Source organism: Ambystoma mexicanum, chromosome 5p (genome assembly GCF_040938575.1).
Source record: "Ambystoma mexicanum isolate Mex_15411 chromosome 5p, UKY_AmexF1_1, whole genome shotgun sequence".
Lineage (NCBI taxonomy): Eukaryota > Metazoa > Chordata > Amphibia > Caudata > Ambystomatidae > Ambystoma > Ambystoma mexicanum.
The window spans coordinates 1,364,392,039-1,364,419,686 of record NC_090930.1 but is presented as its reverse complement, the minus strand read 5'-3'; the positions used below and the strand labels follow the sequence as shown (position 1 = coordinate 1,364,419,686).

The window sequence follows — 27,648 nt, the reverse complement described above, 5'->3', positions numbered from 1 at the left end:
TTTTAGAGTTGAAGTGAGAAGCCAGTGCCGTGCAGAGGGCCTGGGAAGGGACAGGAGAGGTAGAGACAGCGGCAGAATTGGCCAGTTCCTTGCAGATTTTAAAGAGTTCAGCCAAGTTGTTAGATGCCGCAGGAACGCGGGCTTGGATATGAGCTCTCTTCTTGGTTCGGACAGAGTCGGTATTGCCTTTGCAACAGGCGGCAGGCCAGTTTGTCAGAAGATGCACATGAAGCACGTCATTTCCTCTCGGCCACCCTGCACTTGCGTTTTAGGGTGATGAGGTCCGAGTCGTACCAGGAGTTGCACTTGGCTTTGGGCTTCAGGTGGATTCTCATGACAGGGGCAAGGATATCAAGAGTATCAGACATAGCAGAGTGGAGCATGGAGAGGGCTGCGTCAGGGTGAGAGTCAGCCAAGGGGGATATGGGGGGTCAGAAGGTGGCGAAGAAAGCCTCAGCTGACACACGCTGCATGGGTTGGATGACTGAGAAGGTAATCAGGGTGTTGGGAGGCAGGAGGTTGGGAGGTGAACAACGAGGTAGGCCACAGAGGGGGGGAGGGGGCAGGAGAACACACGCAAGGCGGCAAAAACACAAACAGGCAGTACATTTAAGCAAACAGGCCCACGGAGGGTCTGATACCGTGTGCTGCAGTCCTCAGTCACCGGCTCAGGCAAGCTGGAAAATTGTATACACCATGCATCACCACGAACTCTGCACTAGTCTCTTGACCAGTCCACCACTGGTCACCACAATCACACCATGCAATCACACCATGCCTCACCACAAACACTTCTCCAGAGTCACTCACCATCGAACCAAGCGCTGCAGTCGCTTAACCGGATACCACATGGTAAACAAATAACCACATGGTAAACAAACACTTTGCGGTGTGAGCAGGGCCCTACCCACACCTCAACTACACATGTACACGACTAATCACCAATTAATATCATAAACTTTACCGGTAAGACATGCTGTACTATTACCTCACATTTCAGTTGTAAAGAAAATAAAAAACTAAGAGTCCATCTAAAGGTCCATGTTGCTTTTCTCTGTGTGATGCAACCTACATCCTACAATGCCTCAAAAAGGTAAAACTAACCCGTCAACAGCATCACTAATAACCACGTTCAAAACAACCTTGTACTAATAAACTGTTGCATAGTTAGGAAATGCCCTTGATGAAAACATCCTGCAAATTCTTAAAAAGCTTAATACTAGACATGTCAATATCAATCACCTTCTTCACCCGGTTCATAGTGATAATGTCGAATTCAAAAAAGTCGAATACACAAATGTCAAGAAAAAAATTATTTCGAATTTTTTTTTTTTTTTATTTAATGGGGATGTTCTCCCCCCCCCCCCCAACTCCCCGTTTATTTTTACTACCCAAACCCAAAAAAATATACAAATAAAAAAAAAAACATTCTATTTTTTTTCGACTTTTTTGCAGTCGACATTATGACTGGTACATAACCGCAACCAGTTAAATATAAAAGACACCATAATCCGCTAAATATGCAGGGAAGTCCAGCCTCACGACATCATAGGCTAACTTGCTGGTATTCGACTTGTCTGCAGATTAATCGCTGCACACTGTAGCTTATACTTTAAACAAATTCCTGTTTTAAACCATTGCTGCATTCTGTGGATTAAACTTTATACAAATGTCCTTCTTTAAACCTTATGCCGGCTTTTTTTCACGAAACACCTCACTGATAAAAGAAGGTCTCGCCGTACCTCCCGTGGCACCCAAACCGCTGTTGTAATGGCTTGCGGTCAGGCTGATCCAAATGAAAGACTCACTGGTTAAACGCAAGGCTCATTTCCTGGTCACGATGATAGGTGCTTTCTTAAAATATTCACGTTGCTCGCTGGAGAGCAACAAACATCTCTGGCATCACTAAGTGGCCAGCAACAGTGTTCTAAGATATCGCCAGATCCCCCAGTTGTACCACCTAAGTCATCATTATAGCATTGGAGACGGAGACGCACGGAGCTGCGCAGCTCCAACCGTCGATTCAGCTGTCCAGCAAATCGCAGGTCATCATGCCTGCAACTCACTCCATAAGGGCCACGCCAGAATCAAGAAGACACACGGCGCGAACGCTCCCCAAAGCTTCAGCCACTCAGGTAGAAACATTTAATTTACCAGCTGGTATGCCGTTGTACTGTCTTTACACACTTTACTCGCTGCACTATATCACAACCTGTAGAAGCTTTGGACATCTGAACCGCCAGTCTCTAGTCCTTGGGCACTTATCAAAGCCCAACTCAGAATAGGTGCACTGGTACTGCGGTACTCTGGATGCCTATCAGAACCCATGGTTTAACTCAATCACTGGCAACCTTGGATGCATTACTGTGAGCTGTCCCTGGCACCATTAGTCACTAGCACCTCCAATTCCTCAGGGTGCTGCCAGCTCTCTCTTCCCTCCCTGGGCGCCTGCCAGGACTCTCCGATACTTCCCCCTGGGTGTCTACCAGGGCAGCTTGCTTTATTTCTCACTTGGTGGTGGGACTCATGTGGGCAGTGGGTTCCCTCTCCTTTACCTTGGTCTCTCAACTTCCTCCTGCACACCCCCTCCCCCGCAGCAGTCTCCTCTCCTCTATCAGGATCACAGACACAGGTACTTGTCCAATGCAGGGTCTATTTTATTGCATAGTCCTTGTGAAGGGGGGGGGGGATTGTGTATATCTAGTCTTGGTGCTTCTATCATTCAAAGGATCCCATGCCAAATTAATATCCCCAAAAATTAACCAACCATTCTATCTTAAACAAGTTCCATTCATTTTGATACTAGAGTCATTTCAGTTGAGTAGGTAGAGGGCCACGCATAGGGATCTACCTTCCCTGTCACTTTTTGTATCAATTATTTTCAGTTGTAATCCAAGCCTAAACGCAATTAGCACCCCCACCACTTTCCCTGGCACATTAGCTTGAACAATTATGGGGATAATGTTGAATATGAAGGCAGGATTTGTCTTGCTGTCGGATGTGGGATTCCTGCAGAATTAAAATTTCCGGGCGAAGGCAAGACAAGAATCCTTCCAATTTTTTACATTTGCCCTGAATATTAAATGATATATAATTTTTCAAAACTATTTATCTTCGAGCCCATGCCCCACAAACTCGGATCGATTTGCATTGCGGCTTCATTCTGCAGTTGTCCCCCTCCCTCCATCCCTTAATTCCAATAACTTGTTCAAAACTCCCCTCCATCCTCCCTTGTCCCTCCTGGTGTGACCCATAGTACCTAATGTAGCGACCTCATCCCTTCTCCCTCACGGATCACAATTTCCTTCAGGGATCCCCTTAGGGTATCACAAAACCGTCTTCTCCTCCACTCTCTAGATTCCAAGGGAGCGTTCCGTACCTAAACTGTCCACTTTGCATATTGTTATCTGATAGAGTAGCATATTTTCCAAAAAGCGTCCCTTCGCCGTTATTTCTTTTCATTCACTTTTTCTTCTCCAATATCAGGCCTTGCTAACTAGGATTCCACTGCGACCCTTCCGACCACCTTACTCATGTGATGCCAATGCCTCTGGTGTATTCCCTCTGGAATCCGGCTTTGCCTTTGCGTCAGGTGTTGCTCTGCATCGACTCCATCTTCGTCATTGATTTTTAGCAGTTCCAGTTCTTCTGCGAGAGAGCAGATTGTATGTTGCCTCCCATCAAGCGAGAAAGTGACGCCAAATGGAAAAGTCTATCTATATCTTATCACCACAGGTTGCATTTCCCTGCGTTTTTGTAGAGTGATGGGGAAAAATCTTGATACAGTTCTATTGTTGCACCATAGCCCGATTTGTTCCTTTTGAGGGGTATAATCCGTTCGCTGCCAGCACATCTTTTGGACGTAAGCCGGGGTCGCCTTTTCTTGGTCCCACCTTATGAACACAATCTAGTAAAATGTCTTACTCGTCTTTTGCCCCAAGATCGTGGTTATTGCCTCTTTCAGATCGGAGTCCGTGACTGATTCGGGGAGATTACTAACCCAAATATTTGCCCTGAGTGACCAATTCTCTCAGTCCTCGCAGTGACCTATTCTCTCAGTCCTCGCAATGAATCGTGAGATTCTGGGTTGCTCTGGCCAGCTGTTCCAGCCGCTCTTCCATCTATAGACATATAGTCTGTGGTTAGATCCTGGACCGCTCCCTCATTAGCATCTACTTTCTCCCAATTCGGTCAGATCTTGAAGTCAGTCATTTTTTGTTGGATTTCCATTATAGATGTATTGAATTGCGTCTGGAAAGATGCCGTGAACATGTGTTGGAAGTCCTTAAAATTTTGTGAAATCCTCTTTTGGAAGTCGCGTTTCTGTTGGAGTGGTGTTAGGGCGAATCAGAGGGCTATGTTGTTGAGCCCTAGAAGTTCTGGCACAAATGACCTGTAGTGGGCTCTCTTTATTAGCACGAGTTGAGTTTTTGTGCAGAGGCAGATGGTCTTTTTTTGTGTACGGCATAAGGCGTCTGCCGCAAGAGTGGGACCCCCCCCCCTCGGAACCCCTCCCGTTTCATCTTGTCCAGACACACACCTTGCTAGCTTTTATGGATCACGTGGCCACCCAGGTGCTTGATGTTGATAGTGCAGTCCATTCTGTTACCAGTCTCCTCTCGCCTTTTCACCCTTATACCCCTTCTGTTTCCCTACTCCCCTTCCCTCACAGATTAATTGCTCTACTTACTGTTTTATTGGTTTGATTCATGATTGTAAATTGCTTCTACTGTTATAATGTTCCATGTATTCTGTTATAATGTAAAGCGCTTTGGATTAAAGCGCTATATAAACACAATAAATACAAATAAAAATTCATATAGCTTTAAGGGTTATTTGTATTATAATAAACCTTCCCAATTTTTCTCATTTGGTGACAATAAGCAGCTTGTCCTTCAAGTGTAGTGTTGGGCTCTTTATATGGGGTTTTGATTAGTTGTAACCCCCAATGCAAACCTTCTACTTTTTTTGTTTACTGAGAGTCCATATCTTCTAGCCCTCCAGTACAACCGTATAGCACTCTTAGTGATTCTATGTTCTCCATTTGCAATGGGCAGAGTTGTTGGAGCAGATCACACATGGAATCTCTATTCGGAATTCACCCTGCAGGCCGTCTGTTGTTGGCTCCTGGGGCAGCCCCACTACCGTTTTCTATATCCGTTTTGTTTGCATTAGTGAAGAGTATTAATAGAGCACTGTTCGTTTCAGCTAATCCTTATATTCCATCTAATGCCCAGACTGTATTTTGTCTGGCTGTCTTGTCACGGGTTTTACAAACTTTATGTGCCTTTCAGGTCCTTCATGCCTTTTATTGTTGTTTTTCTCGACTTCAGCTCCCACCAGCCATTACATTAATTGCCCTGCCATTGGATCATACATTTAAGCCCCCAGTGCGCCTTTAAGATGTATTGTGCTCGTTTCGCCGATTACCCGCATTAACAGATGTTCAGTTTAGTAGCAGGTGTATTGTGAGTAATTTATTGACAGGCGTGGATCTCAAACATGCTTGTGCACACTTTCTCCCTAACGTGCTTCAGAGGCCTCTTGCCGACGTCTTCCTCGCGGTCCCTCCAGCGCTGTACCACGTCTGTTATAACTGAGCATACACCCATGGCTGCCATGTATACTTGAAAGCCGTTAACACGGGAGAGCCCAATTTCTTAACGACTGTTCCTTGCCTCTCTAACGATCGTGTCCACGTTTGCTGCGTCGACTCTGTAATGCAGCTTCCTTCTAGTGGTAGGCACACCGCTCGTCCCGCCGAGTCCTGGGCATAGACCCGCTGTCGGCACTCCGTTGTCCTTTACTTTTTCCATGCAAACTGCCACTTTAACACTCCGGAAGGGAAACATTCTATTTCTTCACGCTTGCTGCCGTTTCTGGTGAGGGAAATCTTTCAGAAAATTATTAGTGATATTCCTAACTACTTTTTCACCAATGTAACAGGCCTCATGAGCTTTAAAATGCACCGTTTGCCATTACAAGCCAAAATAACTCTTAGGCAGTACCCTTCAAAGCCCTTTAAAAAGCCTACAATGTAATGACCAGTATTACTCAATCAATATTTAATCGTATTTCTCTCTTAAGTTAGCAACACTATGTATAATATTAAAAAAATTCACAATCCAACAAGCCCAAAATAAGCAGCTTTAACATATTCAAACAAGCTATATATAAAACCCTGATCATTACAATTAATTAAAACATAGCTCCCATGCATGTCCACGCTTGCGCAAAACAGAAACAAATAATTACAAAAAGAACCAAATCTTCTAATTTGCAGGTATACTTTGTGCTTCCTCCTGCACACCTTAATTTATTGAAGGGTGGGTCCATTTAAACGTACCATTAGCATCAGCGTCCAGCACTCTGGAAATCTTATTTGACAGATTTCTCCTGGTCATCTTATATGTGTACGACGTCTGCATATAAAGCTAAAGAGAGCAGCCTTTGTATATTTTGCACATCTGCCTCTCCCCCCATCGGACAAGCTCTTGCCTTAAGAGCCATTTTGAGTTGACTTAATGTGACTTAAATTCAGTTATATCCCCCACTCTATCCAAATGGACAGTGCCTTACAACCCCTCTTCCCCCATAAGTATTTTTCTTTGCCAGTGGAGGCTGCAATCGCACTTCTACTGAAATTCACTTTACGATTAGCAGAAAATCCCAAATGTGCGTTTAAAAAAAATGAAGTTAAGGATTCCAAGATGGCCGCTTGGACACTAACCACGTGAGGAGAGGGCTCCCATCCAGCGCCACCTATAAAATTGAAGAATTGCAAAGCTGACCTTTAGGATTAACGTAATGGCTCAGTGGACACCAGAGGAAACTTGAATGGTGGTGGATTCCTCCTACTGCAAAGCATTTAAGCGACGATCAACGTGGCCTGCTCTGGACGTGGCGATCCCGATTTCAGTGCAAGAAGAGGGCAGGAGCCCCACGGAAGGTATGAACGCCCCCATCACCACCCACTCAAGGCTAAAGAGAGCGCTAAGCGGTCCTGTGCAGCAGGCATAAATCAGGGGGCAGGGTCGTCAACCCGGTGCTCACTGAAGGGGGACCGGAGGTGCTCCAGGGCTGATCAGCGAGAGGAGGCAACAACCGAGAGAAAGGGTGCAAATGTGAACGTAGGAGAAGAGAAGCATTCAGCATCGGGATTACTCTTGAAGGTGGGAGTGGAGGCCGAGGAAAAGGTACCGGACTCTGTGGAAGGGGACATGGCCAATAGACATAAAAAGGCAACTGCAAAGGAGACCGCACTGATCATCAGCGGTGAGAGGGCGGACAGGGAAGAGAGATTCCACATTAGCAGTAAGTGGACTTCTTGCTCGATCAAGAGTGATTGAGGTCCGGCAGAGGGTTTGAGGGGGGGGGGTGAAGGGGGAATCAGTGAGCCTGGATTGAAAGAGGGATGGAGGGGGGGGGAGGAAGTCCTCCACTATATGGAATATTTTGGGACTGGCAGATTATTATCTTGCACAAATCCAGCAAGGAGCATTGACAAGCTTTGGAGTAGAAGGCTACTTTTAGCCCAGATATGCATGTGTCTCGGAATAGGCCTAAAGATCCCAAAAAGCGGTCCCCCCACTCCCAAACTGACAAGGAAACAACAAGAAGGTGCAATGCAGAAGCTTTGGCGCAAGGAAGGGGAATACAGCTGTGGCTGAAGAACAGACTTACCTAGAGCAGATGCCTCAGGGAGGGTCCGCAATTGGAACCTCAGTGCCGGCAGCCACTAAGGAAGTGCTTCAACAGTGTTTCAAAGGATTCAGCAATCAAATGACCGACACACTGCAGGCACAGTTAAGTCTGATCATATCGGAATTACCTCAATCGCTGCACGAGGTGAAAGGGAAAATCAAAGATCTGGGTGATCAAGACCTGGCTGATGACACACGCAAGATCGACGCCTTAACTGATCAACTTGCAATAGCTACCCACTATTTACAGATACAGAATGAGGAACTTGAAAATCGCTCTAGAAGATCAAACATTAGGATTAAAGGTCTTCCTGAAGGAATCAGAGATCGGGACTTGAGATACTATGCAACATGTTTTTGCAGACCTCCTTGAGTTAGACACGGGGGGAGAAATTCTCCTGGATCGTATTAACAGATTTGGCCCGAAGCAAACCAGGGGCTAGACCACAGGATATAGTAACGGCTATACAAAGATTTGGACAAAAGGAGGCGATCTTACTAGCAGCTACAAAAGCAAGTCCCATCAAAGTGAATGATGTGGAAATACAATTTTAACAAGATTTGGTGCAATCTACATTAATGAAACAATGATCAATTGGTCATGTGGTTAAAGTTTTGCTTCAGGCTCAAGTACGGCATAGATGGACATTTCCATTTGGATCGTTGTTTTCCTGGGAAGTACACCAACGCCGTCACTTCCTGTGAAGAAGGTCTTAGGATATTGAAGATGGAGGAAGAAGGTGGTGTTCAACAAGACGCTTGACCCACACAAGTGACTGCAAAGACTAAAAGATGGGAACGGAGAAGAGCATGAGAAACACCAATCGGGGAGAAGGGCAGCGAGTGGCCCTGGCACACTAAGGACAAACTCGCCCAGTCTTGAGGGCATAAAGGTACATTAAGATCCAGCCCTGGAGAGGGGGTGTGGGACCGTTATCGGCCTGGGCTTTAATGGAGTTAAAACTGCAGGGAGGAGGATAGACAGCAACAGGATAGGTGGGAAGTGATGCTGGCACTTGGAATTGGGAGGGTTTATGGGTCCTAGTAGACCAGCACAACTGTTGAGTCCGGCCACAGAGTTAGGGGGGAAAAGTTGCCTTTGTATGAATTAACGCATTCCAGTGCTCATGGGGTGTTAGAAAGGGGGTTTCAACTAAAGACGCTAAATAGGGGCTTAAAATCCCTGGTTAAATGAAGCAAAGTAGAGAAATGTTTTAAACGCGGCAAACTGGATATAGTGACCGTGCAGTAGACCCATATATGCAGGAGTGATAGTCAGACATTAAGGATTACTGGATACTCAGACATTACAATCCAACAACAGGGGCAAGACGGGGGGAGTCCTCATAGCTATCAAATGACAGTTTGGATTACATATCAATGCAAGAGAGGTGAACAAAGAGGGTAGATCATTGGGGAGAAAGTTGTATACCATAGCCACTGTATATGCGCCAAATGTGATAGGTTCTTGCGAGGGATTTTGACCAAACTTGAAAAATGTGCAAAGGAACAAATAATATTAATGGGAGATTTTAATATGGCATGGGATCCATCGGTGGATAGAAGTGCGTCCGGACAATCCTCTCAGAGGGGCCCACGCAATTGGTGAAGTCACACACGGCTCAACTGGCATTAGTGGATTCCCGGAAAGAAACTCAGAGGGGAACAAGGGGGTAAATATTTTACCTTTATGTTCATCGCTCATTTTCTAGGATCGATTACATCTGGGTGTCTGCTACCTTGCTGGGCCAGGTACAGAAAATGGGTTTAGGCCCCATCACCATATCAGACCATGCACCCATAACAATAGGTATGTCAGGAAATAGAAGGTTCGGGTTGTGGTGCTGGAAATTCCCAGATCTACTAAGGGACCCTTTCACATGCAATGCTGTACAGAGTAAAATGGGGGAATACTTTTAAATAGGACTTCGGGAATACAAGAAAGGACAGTGTGGGGTGCGTTTAAACAACCATAAGGGGTGAGTTAATTGAAAAGAAAACCCTAAGAGAAAAACAACTGGCTTCGATACAAAATGATGTAGAATCTCGTCTGAAAGGGGTTATGAGCAAAATGGAAACTAACAGGGGAGTAAACTAACAGGGGAGTAATATTAAGGAAATAATGTAGGCTTCTCAAGGAACAATTAGATCTATTGCGGACTAGGCATGCAGAGAAATCTTTGCTATATTTAAGACAATGGTACTACATTAAGGCCAATAAAGCTGACCGTATGTTGGCACGGCATGTAAGGATGAAGGAGGAAGCAAGGGCCATCCTTCATATTAACACTGGACAGGGCACGATTAGCTCCTCTTCGGAAGACATTCTACGGGTATTCATAGACTATTATTCTGCACTATACAATACTGATTTTCCGAATGGAGAAGCTCAGGTGAATTATTTGAAGCAGTGCTAGTAAAATAAAATTGAGGTTGGTAAAAGAAGAATTGGAAGGGGAGATCCTTCCTGAGGAAGTAAGGGCAGCTATGTTGTCATTACCAGTAAACGAGGCCCCAGGACCGGATGGTTTTCCAGCACTGTTTTACAAAACCTATAAAGACGTATTAATTCCGGTAATTAACTCTCTCTTTAACTCTTTCATTGAAGAGGGTTGTATTACACAAGAAGAGGCAAAAGGAAGTGCCATTCCCTAAACTGGGCAAAGACAGGACTCAATGCAGGTTGTACCAACCCATATCTCTCATCAATATTGATGCAAAAATATATACTTAAATATTAGCATCAAGACTGGGAAAAATGATACCGAGGATTATCCATTCGGATCAGTCTGGTTTTGTTACAGGAAGGCAGACGTTTGATAATATACGAAGGGCGAGTCATCTGATCGATAAGGATAATAAAATCGGGCCTTTCCGCAGGGGTAATAATCTTAGACCCGGTGGAGTGGTCTTTTTTGTTTCGCACTATGGAAGCTGTGGGGTTTGGACCAAGATTTTTGCGAATGGTCAAGGCAAATTATCAGTCGTCAATAGTACGGCTTGCAATTAATGGGTAACTTTCACTGGGAATCAGGGTGTCTAGGGGAACTAAAGAGGGATGCCCGTTATCCCCGGTGCTGTATGCGATTCACCTGGAACCATTTCTTATCCAGGATCCGGGAAGAGAAGTCAGAGGTATATTGTTTGGGGGGCGAGGAACACAAAGTGATGGCATTTGCCGACAATTTACTCTTGACAATGACAGATTTAGCTAGTTAATTACCTAATTTAACACAAGAATTGTTAAAATTTGATGAAGTGGCAGGCCTGAAAATTAACATCCATAAATCGGAAATTATGATGTTACAAGGGGGAATGGCACCAAAGGAACGGGATATGGATACTGGTCAGTTTGCGAGGACTGATAGAGGTCTACGATATTTGGGAGTACGGATAACTAATTCCTTGGAATCCATGTATCAAGCAAATTATCTCCCTTTATTAGATTCAATCAAAAAGTGGTTTAAGATTTGCAACTCTCTTGACTATCTCTTGCACTGGTAGGATCAATGTAATTAAAATGGTGGTCCTTCCAAAAGTATTGTATTACTTTCAGGCTTTACCACTATTGGTCCCTCGGAAATTCTTTAAGACTCAATAAGATGCTGGGATCTTTATATGGAAAGGTAAGAGACAGAGGGTGGCTTGGAGCAGATTGACGACACCCAAGCAGAGGACCGATGGGGGCTCCGAATTTCAAAACTTACTATCAAGCGTCTCCACTGTGGATCATGCAGGAATGGTTTGGGGGCAACCAAGAGAAATGGTAGAAGCAAAATTACAGCTTAGATAGGGGATGTGTGGGATACAGTGGTACAGCACTCAGGTAGCACTACATTTCCCTCCCCATTTACATCCCTTTTTCACATTCATCAGTTCACACCAGGAATGGAGCAGGAAGCATTTAGGCGTTGGGAGGAAGCAGGTTGCCTAAAGATGGGTGATATGGTGGAGGGTCAAGAGATTCCAACAATGTAAACAGTTATTCTCTATATGTGAAGATGAGAGGTTTCGGTATGTACTGCTGAGACATTGGCTACGCGCCACAGAAAATACTTAGCAATAAGAGAATTTTGCCCCTTTGAAAAGTATTTTATTACAAATTCAGGCAACAGACATATTGCGGGTGCGTTATGTAAGTTGATTGGGGGATGTTTCAGGTCAACCAAGTTGGGGGTACAAGAATCAATGGGAAAAGGTTTTAATCAATGGGAAAAGGTTTTAATGGGAAAAGGTTTTAAGTAGTCCTATAACGAAAACAGCAATGGCAGGAGGTCTGGATGGGGATTCCAAAACTCATGTGGGCACTCCAGATTCGCGAAATGTGGGTCAAGGTAATGGTGCAATGGCATCTGAGACCCGAGAAACTGCATAGGTTTTATCAGAACACCTCAGGGAAATGTTGGCAGCTTTCGGGGGGGGGGGGGGGGGCGGGTTTGTTAATGTTTATAAATAATAAAACAAATTCGAATAAAAACATTTTTAAAATATGTAAAACATCTTAGTGGCCCAATACCTTCAAACTGAACACTCCCAATTCAGCTTATAAGGCGCTAACAGGTGTACCTGCAGGCAGATATGCTATTTGGCACAGGAATGTATTTTGCAACCCCTCTAGGACATGACAATTTGAACCACCGTAGATTTCATTGCCATACAAATCATGGAACAGACCTTTGCCTTATATACCTCCAAGCACTTCTCCAATCCGAATGCTTCAAACGTGAAATAAAAAAAATGTTTAAAAGCCCTTTATCCTTAATGATGCCCTTTCAGCTCTGGCCCAAAGCACCGCTCTTTGAGAAGAGTAGGCTCAAATTAAATTGAGATTGCCACCTCATCTCTACATCCATATAAAAACTAACTACACATTTTTACCCCCCGCCCCCGCACACCATTTTTGTTTTCATCATATATAATTTCAGGCTAGATTTCCCAAAATAGTCATTTGTGTTTAGCAGGCCCTGTTGGAACCCTGCCAGTGTTAATTCAAAAATAGCTGTGTCTACGGCATAAAGAAACATTCTATAAAATGTACCGTTCATAGAAGGTGGATTAAGAGAAGTACTAGAATCAACGTCAGAAAGGAATTGAGGCCAACTGACATCCCAGCTTTTCACCTTTATGGGGAAAAAGAAAATATAATTCCCCCGATATTGAAGATCGGACAGACCCCGAGTTGTCTGCATATCATAGTTTGATAGGATTTAATAAAACGTTAAGGACCACAATAAAATGTTTATTATGCCACACTATGTTTTTATCAATCAAATCAAATGTTAATGTTTTTTAACACTCTTTATTTGCATTTTTGTAAATAAGGCAACAATCTGCACATCCCCACAGCCCCACCACCCCCACTTTCCCCTATTCCCTGAGACCTATCTTTTATCATCCCCTCTTTCTCCCGTCATCCTCCCCAATTCATGTGGTTAACTAGCACTGTATCAACAGCCCCCTGAGCATCCCCCCAAACTCTTCCACGCCCATCTTCCTTCCCTTATCGTCTCGCCTCCCGATTGCCCCACAACTCATGGTGGTTTCAGATCGTTGGATATAGCCAGATCATTCAGTAACTGGCCCCAGTTTGCCGTTAACCGTCCCTCTCTGGGTCAGCCTTCGTCCCCGCAATGTCTCCAGTTCGGCTACTCCCCATCTACGGGCATCTGCGTGCCACAACGTAATTGATGGCCCCTTTGGATGTTTCCATGCAATAGCCATGCAGCGTTTAGCTAATATTAGTAAGAATTTCACCATCCTGTTCTGTGATTTATGCCCCTTTCCCCCTGAAAGGATCCCCCATATGCATATTCTCTTGTTAAATTCCAGTTTTGTCCCCAACAACCCATTAAGCCCTTTAATCACCATGTCCAATTAGTTTGCTGTGATTCCACATTTCCATTTATGCCAAAATCCCGCTGGTCCCCTAGCACACCTTGGGCACTCGTCAATTGGGGTCCTTTTTTTATTGCCTGAAATCTAGTTGGGGTCCCATATGTCCTATGTAGGATGTTAAATTGGACCAGTTGGAATCTGGAATTCCATGACACCTTCTGGACTTGTTCCCATATCTTTGTCCATTCCTTCTCCGGTATCTGGTACCCAACATCCGCCTCCCACCTCCAGTTAACCTTCAATTCCCCCCCTAGGTGCCTCCTCCTGGAGGGCCTTGTAGATGCGTTAAATCCTTGTTAGGCAGAATCCTGTGCAGTGCCCTTAGGCACCACTACACCCGATTAAGACCACAGGTGGCAATACAAGTTTTATCTTTGGTACAAGCCTGTACTACCAAGTTATAGTGGTAGCAGTAGCAGAGCAGCCAGGCTTATCTCAAGAGTATATGAGCAGTAGCAGAGATTACACAAAGGGACCACAATAACTTTGACTCGAGCAAACACTGACTCAAGGTTTCAGGTAAAAAATATAAGTACATTTATTTTTAAACAATCAGTTATAAACACAACACTTCTATTAACCTTTAAACAAAACCAGACGTTAAATATACTACAACTAGCCAATTCACTTTGTACAGTAAGTCTCAAGGTAAGTACCCTGTGTTTTGAAGGAACCGGTGTTATGAACAAAACACGATACCGCGGCTACGATCACTTTTTGACAGTTCGGTCTACTAAATAAACGCGTATCCGTGACATGAAATGCTACAAGGGCAAAAACACACTTAGCACCTGAGATAGTCAGAGGGAGTTGGAGGCAAAAATCACAGGCAATATTTAGGTTAGGCAGACAGTATCGAGAAACACTCAGAAACAGGAGTTCAAAGGTCAAAGGGTCATCGGCAGGTTTAGGTGACACCGGAGGCCTGTGCCGAATATCACACCGCTAGACAGTTCACGATTCGGTGTAGCCCAAAAGTACTTGAATATTGTCAATGTTCGGAAGCAAAAGTTATAAGGAGGAGTGAAGACAAGAACGAGCCTTGAGGATGAAGAAAAGGGATTCAAACAATGTCCTCGAGTAGAACACAGTACCTTATTCCTGCGATGCAGCTGGTGCCCTGGCAGTTATTCCTGTTGGTTTCCCGCAGACCCACACCCTGTGCAGCTGGTGACTACACCCCTCCCTCACATTCAGCCCACCTAGACACCCAGGCGCCTTGAGGAGGGCTTCTCTGCAGAAGCCCAAAAGAGGTTGAACAAAGAAGGCGAACCTAGTTTGCCACGCAAAGTAAAACACAAGAAGGACTTTAACAAAAAGAAATGGCTAATAAACCCAACCGAAGCCAAAAGAAATACGATTTGGTCAAGCGGGTTTATGTTCGAGGCTAATATAATAGCCAAGAACAGTACCACGTTTATCTAATATAATCGCGGTAGAAAAGTTAGGGTAGATACCACTGCCACCAGCCAAGTCTAAATGTTAAAAGAACAAAACAATGCTAAGGGAGGGACAGACAGAGAAAGGGTACAGATTAGCCCTTTCCAGTACTTCATGTAAAGTAAATGGTAACTTTACCTTTCTCTGGGGGACAGTAGTCAGCCCCAGCGAAATGGAGTCAGAGGGAAGTCTAAAAGACAACCCTGGGTTACTAAAGGTGCTGTGTAACCCATACACGAACAGGGGTACTTGGAGTGGTGTGCCCCAGTGCCCAAGATCACACAATGAGTAACACTTAGGCAAAAACACATGTAAGAGTGGAAATAAAGATGTACACTCTTACCAGGTGGATAAAATAAACTCCAGAAATCCAGCAAAGCTGCTGGGGGACTCACTAGGTGAGGGAAATTAGCCCTAGAAGGAGAATTCTCCCTAACAACACTTGCCTTCCTCCCCCTGTTTGCTCCAGCAGTATCTGCAGTAGTGGACTAGCTTCCGGCTCCTTCGGTATTCCATCCCATATTTCCGCTAGTCTCTCAACTACTGCCCCATATGCCAAGAACAATCCCTTTGGTAATTCAAATTTCAAGCACCATTCTGAGAGTGTCAGCAGCTTCCCTCCTTCAAACAGGTCCCCCACCACCCACATCCCTTTTCCTGGAGCCTCTGGATCCCTGCCCACCCCATCACTTGCTTCAGCTTCCGGTCTACCCCCAGGGTAGGTTCCCCTCGTAGACCCCACCCGGGACCCTTCTTCCGAACATATTTCCTCCATATCTCTTGATCTGCTTCAAACACGATTGTAGTCCCATTATTCCCCATTGGAAGAAGTTCAACCCCTCTTTGATATGGTGGTAGACCCCCACCCCCCACCAGCCCTTTCAGGACTTCCACACCTGGCTGCCCCCACTCCAAAGCCATTTGCAATTGAGCCGCTATGAAAAATGTCTCAGTCTGGCAGGTCCAGTCCACATTCCGCCCTTGGCCTCTACTATCCACAATAGCTTCCCTACCCTACTATCCAGCATTTTAAAAAAGATTTTCTTTGCTACATACGGTATTTTGGTAAAGAAATATAGCAATCTTGGCAGGATCACCATTTTACATAATGCCACTCTTCTCATCAGGGAGAGGGGAAGGCCGTTCCAAAACTGCACTGAGTCTCCTATTTTTGATAATACTATCAGGGCACTGTGTATGAAAGTTTCTTCCATCTCATGAAATATCTGTATGTCCAAATATTTGAATGACTGCCTCCCATTTTATCCCCTCCTCTGGTTGATCCCCCACCTGACACCAGCGTAACCTCCCAATGGGAATAACAACGACTTATTATGTATTCGAAATCCCAACATTTGCCAAAAATTCTTTAACACCGCCAACAGCATCGGGAGATTCTCCCGTGGGTTATTTACATACAGCAGTAAGTCATCAGCATGCAGAGATACTATATGCCTCGCCCCCCCCACCCCCTGCTACAATCCCAACTTCTATCATCTCCTGTCATAGAAACCCTACCAACGGATCCAGGGCAAATAATATTGGGGACACTGCACACCACTGCCTTGTCCCTCTACTTAATTTCCATCTCTCCGAGACCCAGTTATTAGTCCTCACCATCGCTACCGGCTTATTATAGAGCAGACCCAGTCATTTACAGATGTTTTCCCAAAACCCGAAATCCTTCAGTACCCAGAATACTTCCATTCCAACGAGTCAAATGCCTTCATGGCATCAAAGGAGGCAATCGCCATGTCCCCCTTCTGGGATTTGATATGATCCATCACATGATGGAGGCGCGTGATATTACCGGTCATATTCCTCCCCCCAATAAACCCACATTGATCTGGGTGCACCAATTCCGGAGCTACTCTCACCATCCTGTTTGCCAGAATTTTCCCCGTCAATGTTCAACAAGGAAACGAGACGCTATGACATACAATCCAATGGGTCTTTCCCTTCCTTCAAGATTATCGTTATGCTGGCTTCACTCATGGACTCTGGGAGGTTCCCCCTTCTCAAAAGCCTTTTTGTACACCTTCTTGAGCCAAGGGTTAGAAGACCTATATATTCAGAATAGAATTCTATAGGAAACCCATTCCTACAAGGCGCCATGACCTTCCTCATGAAGCGCACTGCCCATCGGATATCCCCCTTCTCTATCGGAGCCTCCAGTTCTTCCCTCGTATCCGCGCCTAGTTTTCGTAACTGAATCATGTCCAACGACTCATCTATGTCCTCTTCCACATATCTCCCTTCGCTTGTGGACAATTTCCTATAGTGAACGCCGTTCGCTTGTGGACAATTCCCTATAGAATTCTGTGAATGCCCAATTAATCCGGTCCTGGGTACCCACGGCTTCACCCGACTTGGTCCTAATTTGGGTTATAATACACCTTGGGCTTTCCCTATATATCAACCAGGCCAAACGCCTCCCCGCCTTATCTCCCTCTCTGTGTAGCCGAATGTCCCGTCTACTGCTGTCAAAGTGTGCCAGATCTGCTAGGGTCTTGATGTATAACCCAAAGCTCTGGGCCAACCTGTCCCCTCCCCAAATTTCCCCTCACATCCTCCCTGTCCAATTCCGCACCTGCTGCTCTGTCTGCCGTAGTGTTTCCTGCAGTCTCTTCCTCATTCCCACGGTCATCAAGAGGCAAACCCCTCTTACATTTGCCTTGAAGGCCTCCCAGAGCACCCTTACTGATGTCACTGAACCCGCATTTAACTCGAAGTAGCTTTCAATCCTCTTCCGTATTTCATTCTTGAAGGCCCCATCTTCCAACACTTGTCTCTGCATACACCACACCCGCCTTGGGGGTCCCCTACCCCTTCCCCATCAGCTTAACCACCAGCGGGTGGGGGGGTTGATCCGAAAGTGTACGCCCCAAATATTCCAGCTCTTCAAATTGCTGACAATGTTCCCTCCCTGTCAATAGGTAGGCCAAGCGCGAGTACGACCCATGTGCTCCCGAGTAGTACGAGAACCCTTTCTCTTCCCCATGCCTTTATCTCCATATTTCCCCAGATCTAACTTCCATTACCCTGTGAAGAACCGCTGTCATTTGTTTTTTGTCCAGGCCCCGCCCCAGTTCCATCCAGGTGTGTATTCAGATGACAACTGAAATCCCCCCCATATGATCATTTCATCTCTGAATGCTCCTATTATACGTAACACTGATGGGGAAGTATTCCTTATCATCAATATTCAGTGCCTATGAGTTCATATTGAACGCTCCTCCCACTTCCCCAACAGGACCACCGTCCTCCCCACCTCGTCCTTCAACACCCTTTCCACCTGCAGAGGCACCCCTGCCGCCACACAGATCAATACCGCCCCTTGCGTGTGATGAGGAAGACGTGCCCACCACCTGTCCTCCCCATTTTCTCCCCAATGCCTATAGGTTCGCCCTAACCGGGTGTGTTTCCTGTATCAGAGCCACCTATATCCCCTGTCTTTTTAGGAACTCTCCCACTCTGTTTCTTTTGTCCCGTCCCCAGCCCCCGAACATTCCATGTCCCAATTTTCAAACATCAGGCCACCACAATGTTATCGGTTGAATTTTATATCCTGTCCCCCTCCACCAGGGTCCTCTGCCTATTCCCACCCATCCTTCCTCTGACAATTCCACGATCCCTTTTTGTGCTGACATTTCTCTCTCCCTGTCTCTTGTCCAGTCTCGTATATCTCTGTGCTCGGTCTCCCACCAGTTACCCTACTCCCTCCCGGTCTCTTAACTCACCCCACACATTACCATTCCCAACTTGAACTCCCCCTGGCCCTCCTCCATTCCCATCCCCGAGCCCTTGAACTTTATCCCTTGGGGGTGCTCTACCTGGGTATGCCCCCCCACCGCATTAGACCCCTGGACTGGTGCATCCCACCTCTCCCCCTCTCCTTGTGGGCTAGCAGCCAGTGGAGTCATCTAGGGGAGGGGGGCGTTCCGCGCCACCCCCTCTCCTGCAATACAGCTCCAGAACTCTCCTTCCCCAGCAGCCTCTCCCCAGACATAAATCCCTGGCATGTAACCAAGGCCACAGCTAGACCCCTTTTCAATGCCCAGCTTGAAATTTTACTACTCCTGACCCTCTCTCGGTTTGTGGCTCCCCTCCGTGTGATGAAGCCTTTATCCAATCCCACACCTCCCTTGGGGACATAAACAGCCACAACTTCCCCCCCTGATATGACTAATTTTAGCTGGGAAGAATATCAGGTATTTTATGTTCAGTCCTCGAAGTCAACGCCACACTGCATCGTACGTCCTTCTCTGGCGCTACACTGCCATGTTGAAATCCAGGAAGATGTGTAGTCTCGTATTTCTAACTTCGTAAAATCCCACCTTGCGTGCCTCCTGTACTATAGCGTCACGGTCTCTAAAGTTCATGGTTTTTCCCACTATTACTCTTGGCAGGCCACCCGGTGGTAGGGTTCGCCCCGGCACCCTGTGGGCCCTCTCAACTGTGAAGAATTCGGACAGTCCCTTTATCCCTAGCACTTTCAGGATCAGGTTTTCCACAAACCGTCCACACTGGGCCCCTCTTCCCTCTCCGGTACTCTGACCAGCCGGATGTTACTAGAGCTGCCCTCTGCGTCCTCCGCTCTCACCTCCAAGGACCTGGTCACGCCCACCAGGCCTGCTACTTGTTAGATGCTGCATATCATCCTTGTTAAGATGGATTTTTGAACTCGGACCTGGAGGGGCAGAGGTTCAGAAGGCCAGCCTAGTTTCTTGGAACAGGGTAACCTCTGGACAAGCCAGACCAATCAGGGTATCGATGGCGGCGGCAAGACTAAGTCTCAAGAGGGGTGAGGGTGACGGAAAGACCTCAATGAGTACACGAAGCAAGGACACTTACAAATTACTCCAGACAGGTGTTATATTAAAAATATAGACACATTTATTACAAGGCCTTTGTAACATAGACCATAGAAAAGAATCACAATAATACTAAAGTAAACCAACACATCACAATCAATACAATATATATACAAGACCAAGGGGTCTAAGGATTTAGGAGCACGCAATATGTAATCCACCTAGATGGGGAGGAAACAGGCAGTGCAAGTAATCATTAGACCCAGTTTAACATCTGAAATACACCTAACTAGGAGGAAGTCCGAGCCCTACGAAGAGAGGAGCCTTATGCTCAAAAGTACCTGCACGCGCTGGTGCCAATGGACAAAAGAGGGCCTCTTCGAGGACATCAGGCAGTTCAGGAAGGTGAATGAAGCGATGCAGAACAAGTCCCCACTACCCAAGCAAGGCCTCCACTTGTGGGCAGAGACAGGGTGAGAGTGCAGGATAGAATCGCTATTTCCCAATAGCGGTAGAAAAGAAATGGGCTCCTGCGCGAGGGGCCACCGGTTGGGGTATGGACTACTCACCGGTCCCCGAAGCAGGCCGACCCAGACTTCTCCAGTTCAGTTCACATTGCTGGGAGGTTCAGCTGCGATGATCAGGACGTCTCAACACCGTGTAGATTCTGCATAGCAGGAAGCAGGGTAGAGGGTGTCCCAAATGCAGCGGATGTGCACAGGTTGTTTCCGCAGCAGGGCAACACGGCAACCGCGTTTACTCTGGTCCGGGCGCACTCGTCTCACTTCAGACCTGGGAATGCCAAATGTACTAAATTCGGTGCAAAGGTGCCGTGGACGCAGAGCAAGCAGTAGACCAAGTTTCGAGGGCTTTCCCGAAAAGGCGGCGGTGACAGAGCAAAGCGTCCTGCGTAAGCTGGTCAGCCCACTGGTTGGCCCAGGGACACTTCCGAAGAGGCTTACTTGCAGGGTTTGATGAAGGTGCCGGGAATAGTTGATCCCACTATTTCAACGTGTCAAAGTGCCTTCGCAGACCTTCTAGGACAATCAGATGCAGAGGGGTCTCACAGGACAACAGCGACAGCAGTTCAGGGTGCCAAACCTTCAGCGGATCACCAGCGGTTCCTCGACTCAGCTTCTTGTTGCAGGATACTTGGCTCCTTATCCCTTGTTCGGTGTGAACTCAGGAGATCGACATGGTAGTGGTGTTTTCAGCCTCCTCTTATCCAAAGTTCCCTTTGCGCCAAAACGGGGAGGACCCAACGGGAGATCTGCTCACAAACACTCACACCATATGTGGACCTATCACGGACCACGGTGGTCCCAGGCATTCAGGACACTCCAGACTCTCTGGCACCCAGGATGTGTATTGGGACCAGACATCCCAGCCCACATCCTGGAGGCACACACAAGGCATGCAGAAGCCCGCGAAAGCATTGTGTTTCACGGGAAAGTGCATGACCAAATAAGGACTGCCCGGGTCGGCTCGACCTGGGGGAAGGTGAAGGGGCAAGACAGTCAGCGGACAGGACAAAGAACATTGTGGCATGGCCATTTTGGAGCCAGGCCACTCATTCGTGCCAAACGCGGTAAGGGCGGATACATGGCAAAAAAGGGTTCGAAACACAAGAGAAACTATAGCTGCCACCAGTCCCGTCCGTGACACACTTGCACAGTTCATAATAAGTCCAGCGAGAGTTTCTAGGACCTTTGGAATGACTAGAGACCCAAGAGCGCAGTAATGTAAGTTACGGTGCACTCTTGTTTTATGTTGCACAAAAGCTGCAACATGAGAAAAGGACTAAGGGAAACAAAGTCTCCCAGTACTGATTGTCTTAAGGGCATGTCAGTTTCCCCATAAAAATCGAGCAAAAGCCCAGAGGAGTGCGGCGGAAGGCAGCGCTTCTCTGGCAAAGTCTAGATCAGGGTGTAAAACAGCAGCAAAAAGTTTGGGGGTTGCCACATGGAGGGAAAATTACATACAATTATGAAATCTTTCCCAACAGTCCTCCACTGTGCTGACCCGTTCCACTTCTGTGACCCGTTCACATACCTTGCACAGGTCAGCCCGTATTAGGGATACATCCAACCACGCCTCCTTGATGCTCACTTCCAGGGATGACCTGGATCACCTCCATCAGTGCGTCCAAGGTCATCCCAACACCACCTCCCGTCGCCCCTTCCTCTGTGGCCCGGGTCGGTCCCTCCTGTTTGTGTTTTGCCCTTTGCTTCTGCAAACTTCTCCATCTTTTGTTGTCCATGCTGGTCACGCTGTACTCCAAGCCTGTACTCGAATTTATGCTGCTGCCGCCTCTTGAGTCACCAAAGGCTGTTCCCAACTGTGTATCGTTTTCCCCCTTCTATTTCGGCCTGGCACCTCCATCTCCATATAGCTTCTTAGTCTAGTACTTAGTGCACTGCGTGATAATATGGGGGCTCAACCCCCCCCCCCAGTTCCCCAGGCTGATCTAGACCATCAAGTCAGTCCATCCAGCGCTGTCCGTCCCTGTGACCGTAGTGACCAGTCTGTCCCAGCTTCCCTTCCTTGTCTTGGTCTCAGCCTTTGGCCCTGCTCACCACCTTTATCGCCCCCCCCTCGCTATGTCTGGTATCCGGTGGGGGGGGGGGGGGGTTCGATCCGTTGGTATGGCACAGGGTTCCAGGGGTAATATCTGCTCCGCGGCCTCCCACCTCTTTATACTCCCGGTGCACGTCTGTCCACAATCTCTGTGCCGCCTGATCTTTTCTTCGTATCCTGATACTGATCACCTCCTGCTGTTCTCCCACCTTCCAGTTCAGTTGTATCCACTCTGGCGTTTCTAGCAGTGCAGATTCTTGCAAGTTGGCCAGTTCGGGGCCACTGGCCCGTCCTCGTTCCTTTCGCCGGTTTTACATATCCGTCCTCCCTCCTTATGTCGCGCCTGCCCGTTGATCCACACGGGTTCACCTCCTCCTCTTCAGCGAGGACTACTGATTCTGTGCACTGCTACTTCTCCGATTATTCCTCCACCCCCGCAGCCCTGCAGAAGGGATCTTCTCCCTCCCCGGGGTTTGTGCATTTAGCGGGAGTGTCCCGCCAGACTAATACGGCTCCGCTTCAGTCTTGGGAGCCAGTCACCTATTTCTTCGCGTGTGCCGGTTGTCCCGCACCCGGCTTGTTCCAGCAGAACCCTCAACGGTGGCTGATCCCTGCTGCCAGTCTATTATTGTCACAGCAGGCGCCTGCCACGTCTCACTGGTGGCCCCAGCAGCCATCTTTGTTGTGTGATGTGGCTCCCCGCACAACACTTTGTGGTGCCTACCCTGACCATTGGAACAAGCGTTCAATCAGAAATGCAAAATTTCTTAACATTCCTGAAGAGAAAATTCACAATACAGTAATCAATGGTTGTGGAACAGTATTGCTGATCTTTTATGCTTAGGAATGCACCATTTGCCACTGAAGATCCCCGAGAATCCCCAGACAGAATACCATAGTACACCTAAAAATCAGTGTTCCATTTGTGACCAATTTTACTATCCAAACATTTGCACTACATTTAAAACAAATATTTTGCTCGAGAACCTGGAACCCCTGGTAATGTTTACTTAGTCCTATATATTTTTGAACAACTTGATTGGTCTTCTGTGTATAAAAATGTTATACTGACCACTCAATATTTCCTGTAAACAACCACTTAATGTTAAATGAAGGCCGTATTATATTTTTTATTTGGGTTGCAATCCTTTTTCAGCCACCTGAGCGCCAATATTTTCTTTCGAAAAATTGATGTTGCTCACTATTTCATTTAAAATCCAAAATTTTGCTCACTGCACACAAAAAGGTTGGAACCCCTGGTCTAAGACTATACTTGGTGTTAACCCACTTATAACCTTAATAGTTAACTCTGAACGCTATACCGGATCCATCTCGCTTCTTCATTTTAGCTGGTCAAGTGGCACAGCGAGTAGAGCGCTCGCTTTGACACCCGTGCAGAGCCTGTTAACGCAGGTTCGAATCCCGGCGGGGCCAAACTCAGCCTTTCATCCTTCCGAGGTCGATAAATGAGCACCACACACCAGCGCTCGGATACCTGAGGGTTTGTAGCGCTATATAAAAGCCTAATTATTATTATTTATTATTTAAGCAAAATGCTACTATTTAGAGTGAATATTTTGTTATTGTGACATAGCTCCCATAATGTCTAAAGAAAATGGGTTTTTTCTGTATCGCAGCATCATCCACCAAAATTGTGGCTTCCCATATGTACCAACTGTATAGGCCTATATTAATGTACCAGGTCCCATGTTCACATCAAATACTTGTCATATTTTTATTTCACCATCGGAGGGATTTGACAATGGTTGTAATTTTAGCTACCATCTCTTACAAAAGTTTTAAACCAGACAAATGCCCCTGCTCTACAGCACTGTACTTTTAGCACTTTAAGATCCAGACTAAAATAGATTGTGTAGTAAGGTTACCACTTCCAGCATGCTGTTATGCATAACATTTGACTAACCAAATAAAAGGAAAGCCCTTTTTGTACAAGCTAGTAGACATCGTGGATATAAATAATCTACATGAAAAGGAGCTTTGCTGTGATACTCACCAGATGTGTGCCTGCTATCAGGACAAATAGGGCAAGTAACTGAAGGAGTGTAGAGTCTTGCATTTGGTTATCGCCCAATTACGCTTAGCCATAAAATAGTAGGTGACAGGTTCGAATCTCAGCAAGGTCTACTTATCCTTTCGAGGTTGATAAATGAATACCAACTCCGGTCGGGGAAACGCAAAAATGTTTCCTTTACAGCAATTTTGGAAAAACACTACATAAACAAAATAATCATCATTGTGCAATTTACCGAGTACTCCTGCGTTAAAAAAAGGAGGCGTTAATAAGATAAATGTTTAAACTAGAGTCCACCGTTAAGATGCCTTCAGTTTGCATTTTCAACAAGTACCTAAATATGGGTGCTTCAATCAACAACAAACTGCTCCCTTTTGCAGGGTCTGTCTATAAACGTTTCTGCGTCAGTCTAGAGTAAGCACGAGTCTGTTGTACATCTATTAAGCGGCGTTTGAAGAGAACACTGCGTGCCTAACACAGCACACAAACCACAGTCCATAGGATCAACCCGCTGAACAAAAGGATGAACGTTAACGCATTGCAATTACTATTCACCAGCTCTAAAAAGCGTCTATATACAGATCCATCCTGGGTGTCAGTAAGGAAGAGCACACACAAGGAGCAATGAGTGAAACTGATCTCACCCCTCCCTGGCGGCTGCTGAAAGCATCAAAAACAAAAAGGCAGGTAAAGTGCATGTGCGTGTCGAGTAACAAATGCCCAAATAACTGAAACGCCTCTCAAAACAGCTGACACTGGGCTTAAGACACAAATGTGGCAGGCAGCGCCGAGAGCCACTTCTATGAGCACACAAAGTGCGGCGTTATTCCTGCTGAGCTGTGCATTACCAACGCCCCTCGTCAATCCACCAACATGCTGTGACCGTAAGGATAACGGTCTTGTTTGGTGGGAGGGTGGTCTATACAGATAACGGGCAGCGCTGCTCTCACCTGATCGATGAAATGACGCTACACATACGGATTCCTTGCCCGTCTCCTGGGGGAAATCCCCGGCGCTCGTGTCGCCGCTCATTGCCGTGGATGGATGCCCGCCACTGGTTCTGGCTGCGGTATTATTATAGGGTGAAAAGAGGAGATTCGGATCCTGCAGCGTTTCAGCTGATGCAGCTCTCCTCCATCTTGTTTTAGTCGCGGGAGGAGGTTGCTGCGGAGCGAAGGGGAGGGGGGCACGGCTTCCGGTTGGAAAGGCTAGGAGGGGCGGTTTGGCCTAGCAGAGATTTGCCGCAGGTGCTGACGGGTCCAGATTAACGCATGTAAAGTGGAAGGCAGTCTAGGCACAATATAATATGCCCCCCACGTCTGTTTCTTTTCTTTTTTTTATTGGGCTGGGGCGGACAAAAGTGTGAAATGGAGAGTGCCAATGGGCCCTTTCCGGACAAGTCACATCTCACTGGGAAAGGGCCATTAGCATCCCAAAGATCCCTCGTTCTGTGTATTCTTCACAGTAAACGCTTGCATCACATACGCCTGAAACGGTGTAATGCATGCACACTTGCACATTTTATTCAGCAAGTGTTTGCAAACGATTCTGTGATGTAAAGACAAGTAGGGCTATACAGAGAGATGTCTTGGTTGATTTGTGCAGGTAAGACTTTTTCAAGCATCTGGGCATTGTAATTGTTTAAGGACTCCATGATTTTAGGAAGAAGGGGTTGTTTAAAACAAGGAAAGGGGGTGTTTTATAAAAATGGGGACGAGCGTGGGTACAACTTTAAACTGAGAGTCCCACCACTTGGTTTGCCCTCTTTCAACTACGTTTTTAGGGGAAGTAGTTTGGAGGGTGGCAGAAGATGAGGTGAGAATGATACAGATTGGGCACTATCATACATGGCAACGTTTTGGATCCCCTGGGAGGAAGATGAGATCATGAGAATCAGGAGAATTACATTTTCCCATTGAAATAGATTGGGGTTAGTGATATTTTAGGCAGGAAACAGTCAAAAATAGCAAAAAAAATTACTGTAAAATCAGGAGTCTCCCGCCTAATTTGGGAGGGTTGGCATGTATGCACTATTGTTCTTTTTGATGGCTCAAATGTGTGCTTTCTTCACAAATGGTTTCACCTACCTGGTATATGCCAACATTCTGGAGCACCTGGGAGGGAGATTTTGCCACAGAAAGTGGGTTAATTGGGTTATCCATTTGGATTGCTTTGGCTTTACAAATATTTCAGGAGTTTAAAAAACAAAAATGTGCAATATTTTCAAATGAAAAATCGAGTCTCTCCCGCCCAAAACGAGAGGGTTGGCATGTATGCTACCTGTGCAAGCCACCTGCTCACACAATTAGGCAAATGGTCAGGACTGAGTCCTCATATCACACATACTTCTCAACTTAAACGCTTAAAGCAGGTCACCGATCCACCTTGGAATGAATTAATTCACCTGCTAAGGCTCCAACCTGTCCATTCATTTCAATGGCATCTCTCCGAACCAAAACAAAATTCTCCCTTTTTGCCCACCCTTCCCCTGGTAATTAAAAGGTTGAGGGGTTTGTATCCCTGCCTTTTTTATAATTTTTTTCATTTTCATACTTCCTTTGTTTATTTATTTATTGGACATTTGTAAGGCACCTATACACAAGTGTTTCCAGGTACCACAAGACAAGATGGGAGGGGGTGAAGGGGGCATATGAATCACCAAAGTAGAACGGTTATATTGGCCTTATGAAAATCCCGCTGAGCAAGAACATGACAAGGTGGTAAGTGCAAGGAGTAGGGGGCAGAGGGAGAAGTGCAGGAGTTGGGCAGGCAAGTGCTGGGCGGGCCAAGGCAGCAAGTGCCAGGGGAAGCAGGGGCAGGGAGACCAAGTTGGGCTAGTCCGAGAAAGATACCAAGACTTGGCACGCTACACGCTTGTGGCTCCCAATTGGACCAATCCAACCACAACTAAAACTAACAAAGAAGCAATATTTGGAATAAATATACATATTGTCATGAGTCACCACTGTTCCCCAACCTACAGTCTCCTCCCATGTGGCCAGGGGAAGGCAGCTGCTACCTGATCCTGACCCTGGGGGTCGCATTATGAGGGAGGAGATGGCTATCAGGGAGAAGTGGTGACTCCCTTAGGAGAGATGCAGTGTTCCTCTTTTTGTGAAGATGAAAATCCTATTATTCCCAAATTCCTGATGGCATGCAGTCACTTGCATAAATTCCTCCCAGGTTA

The 27,648-nt window shown here is 46.3% G+C and overlaps 1 protein-coding gene across 1 annotated transcript in view; it reads right to left on the bottom strand.

The window, feature by feature from the left end:
* The window catches only part of TRIO (trio Rho guanine nucleotide exchange factor), a 3,834,156-nt gene extending 3,808,501 nt beyond the window's left edge, over positions 1–25,655 (bottom strand). The window contains exon 1 of the mRNA XM_069613780.1: positions 25,412–25,655. Coding sequence (XP_069469881.1) covers positions 25,412–25,493 — 82 coding nt within the window. The 5' untranslated portion in view covers positions 25,494–25,655. The remainder of the gene's footprint in view (positions 1–25,411) is intronic.
* Positions 25,656–27,648: the final 1,993 nt, after the last annotated feature.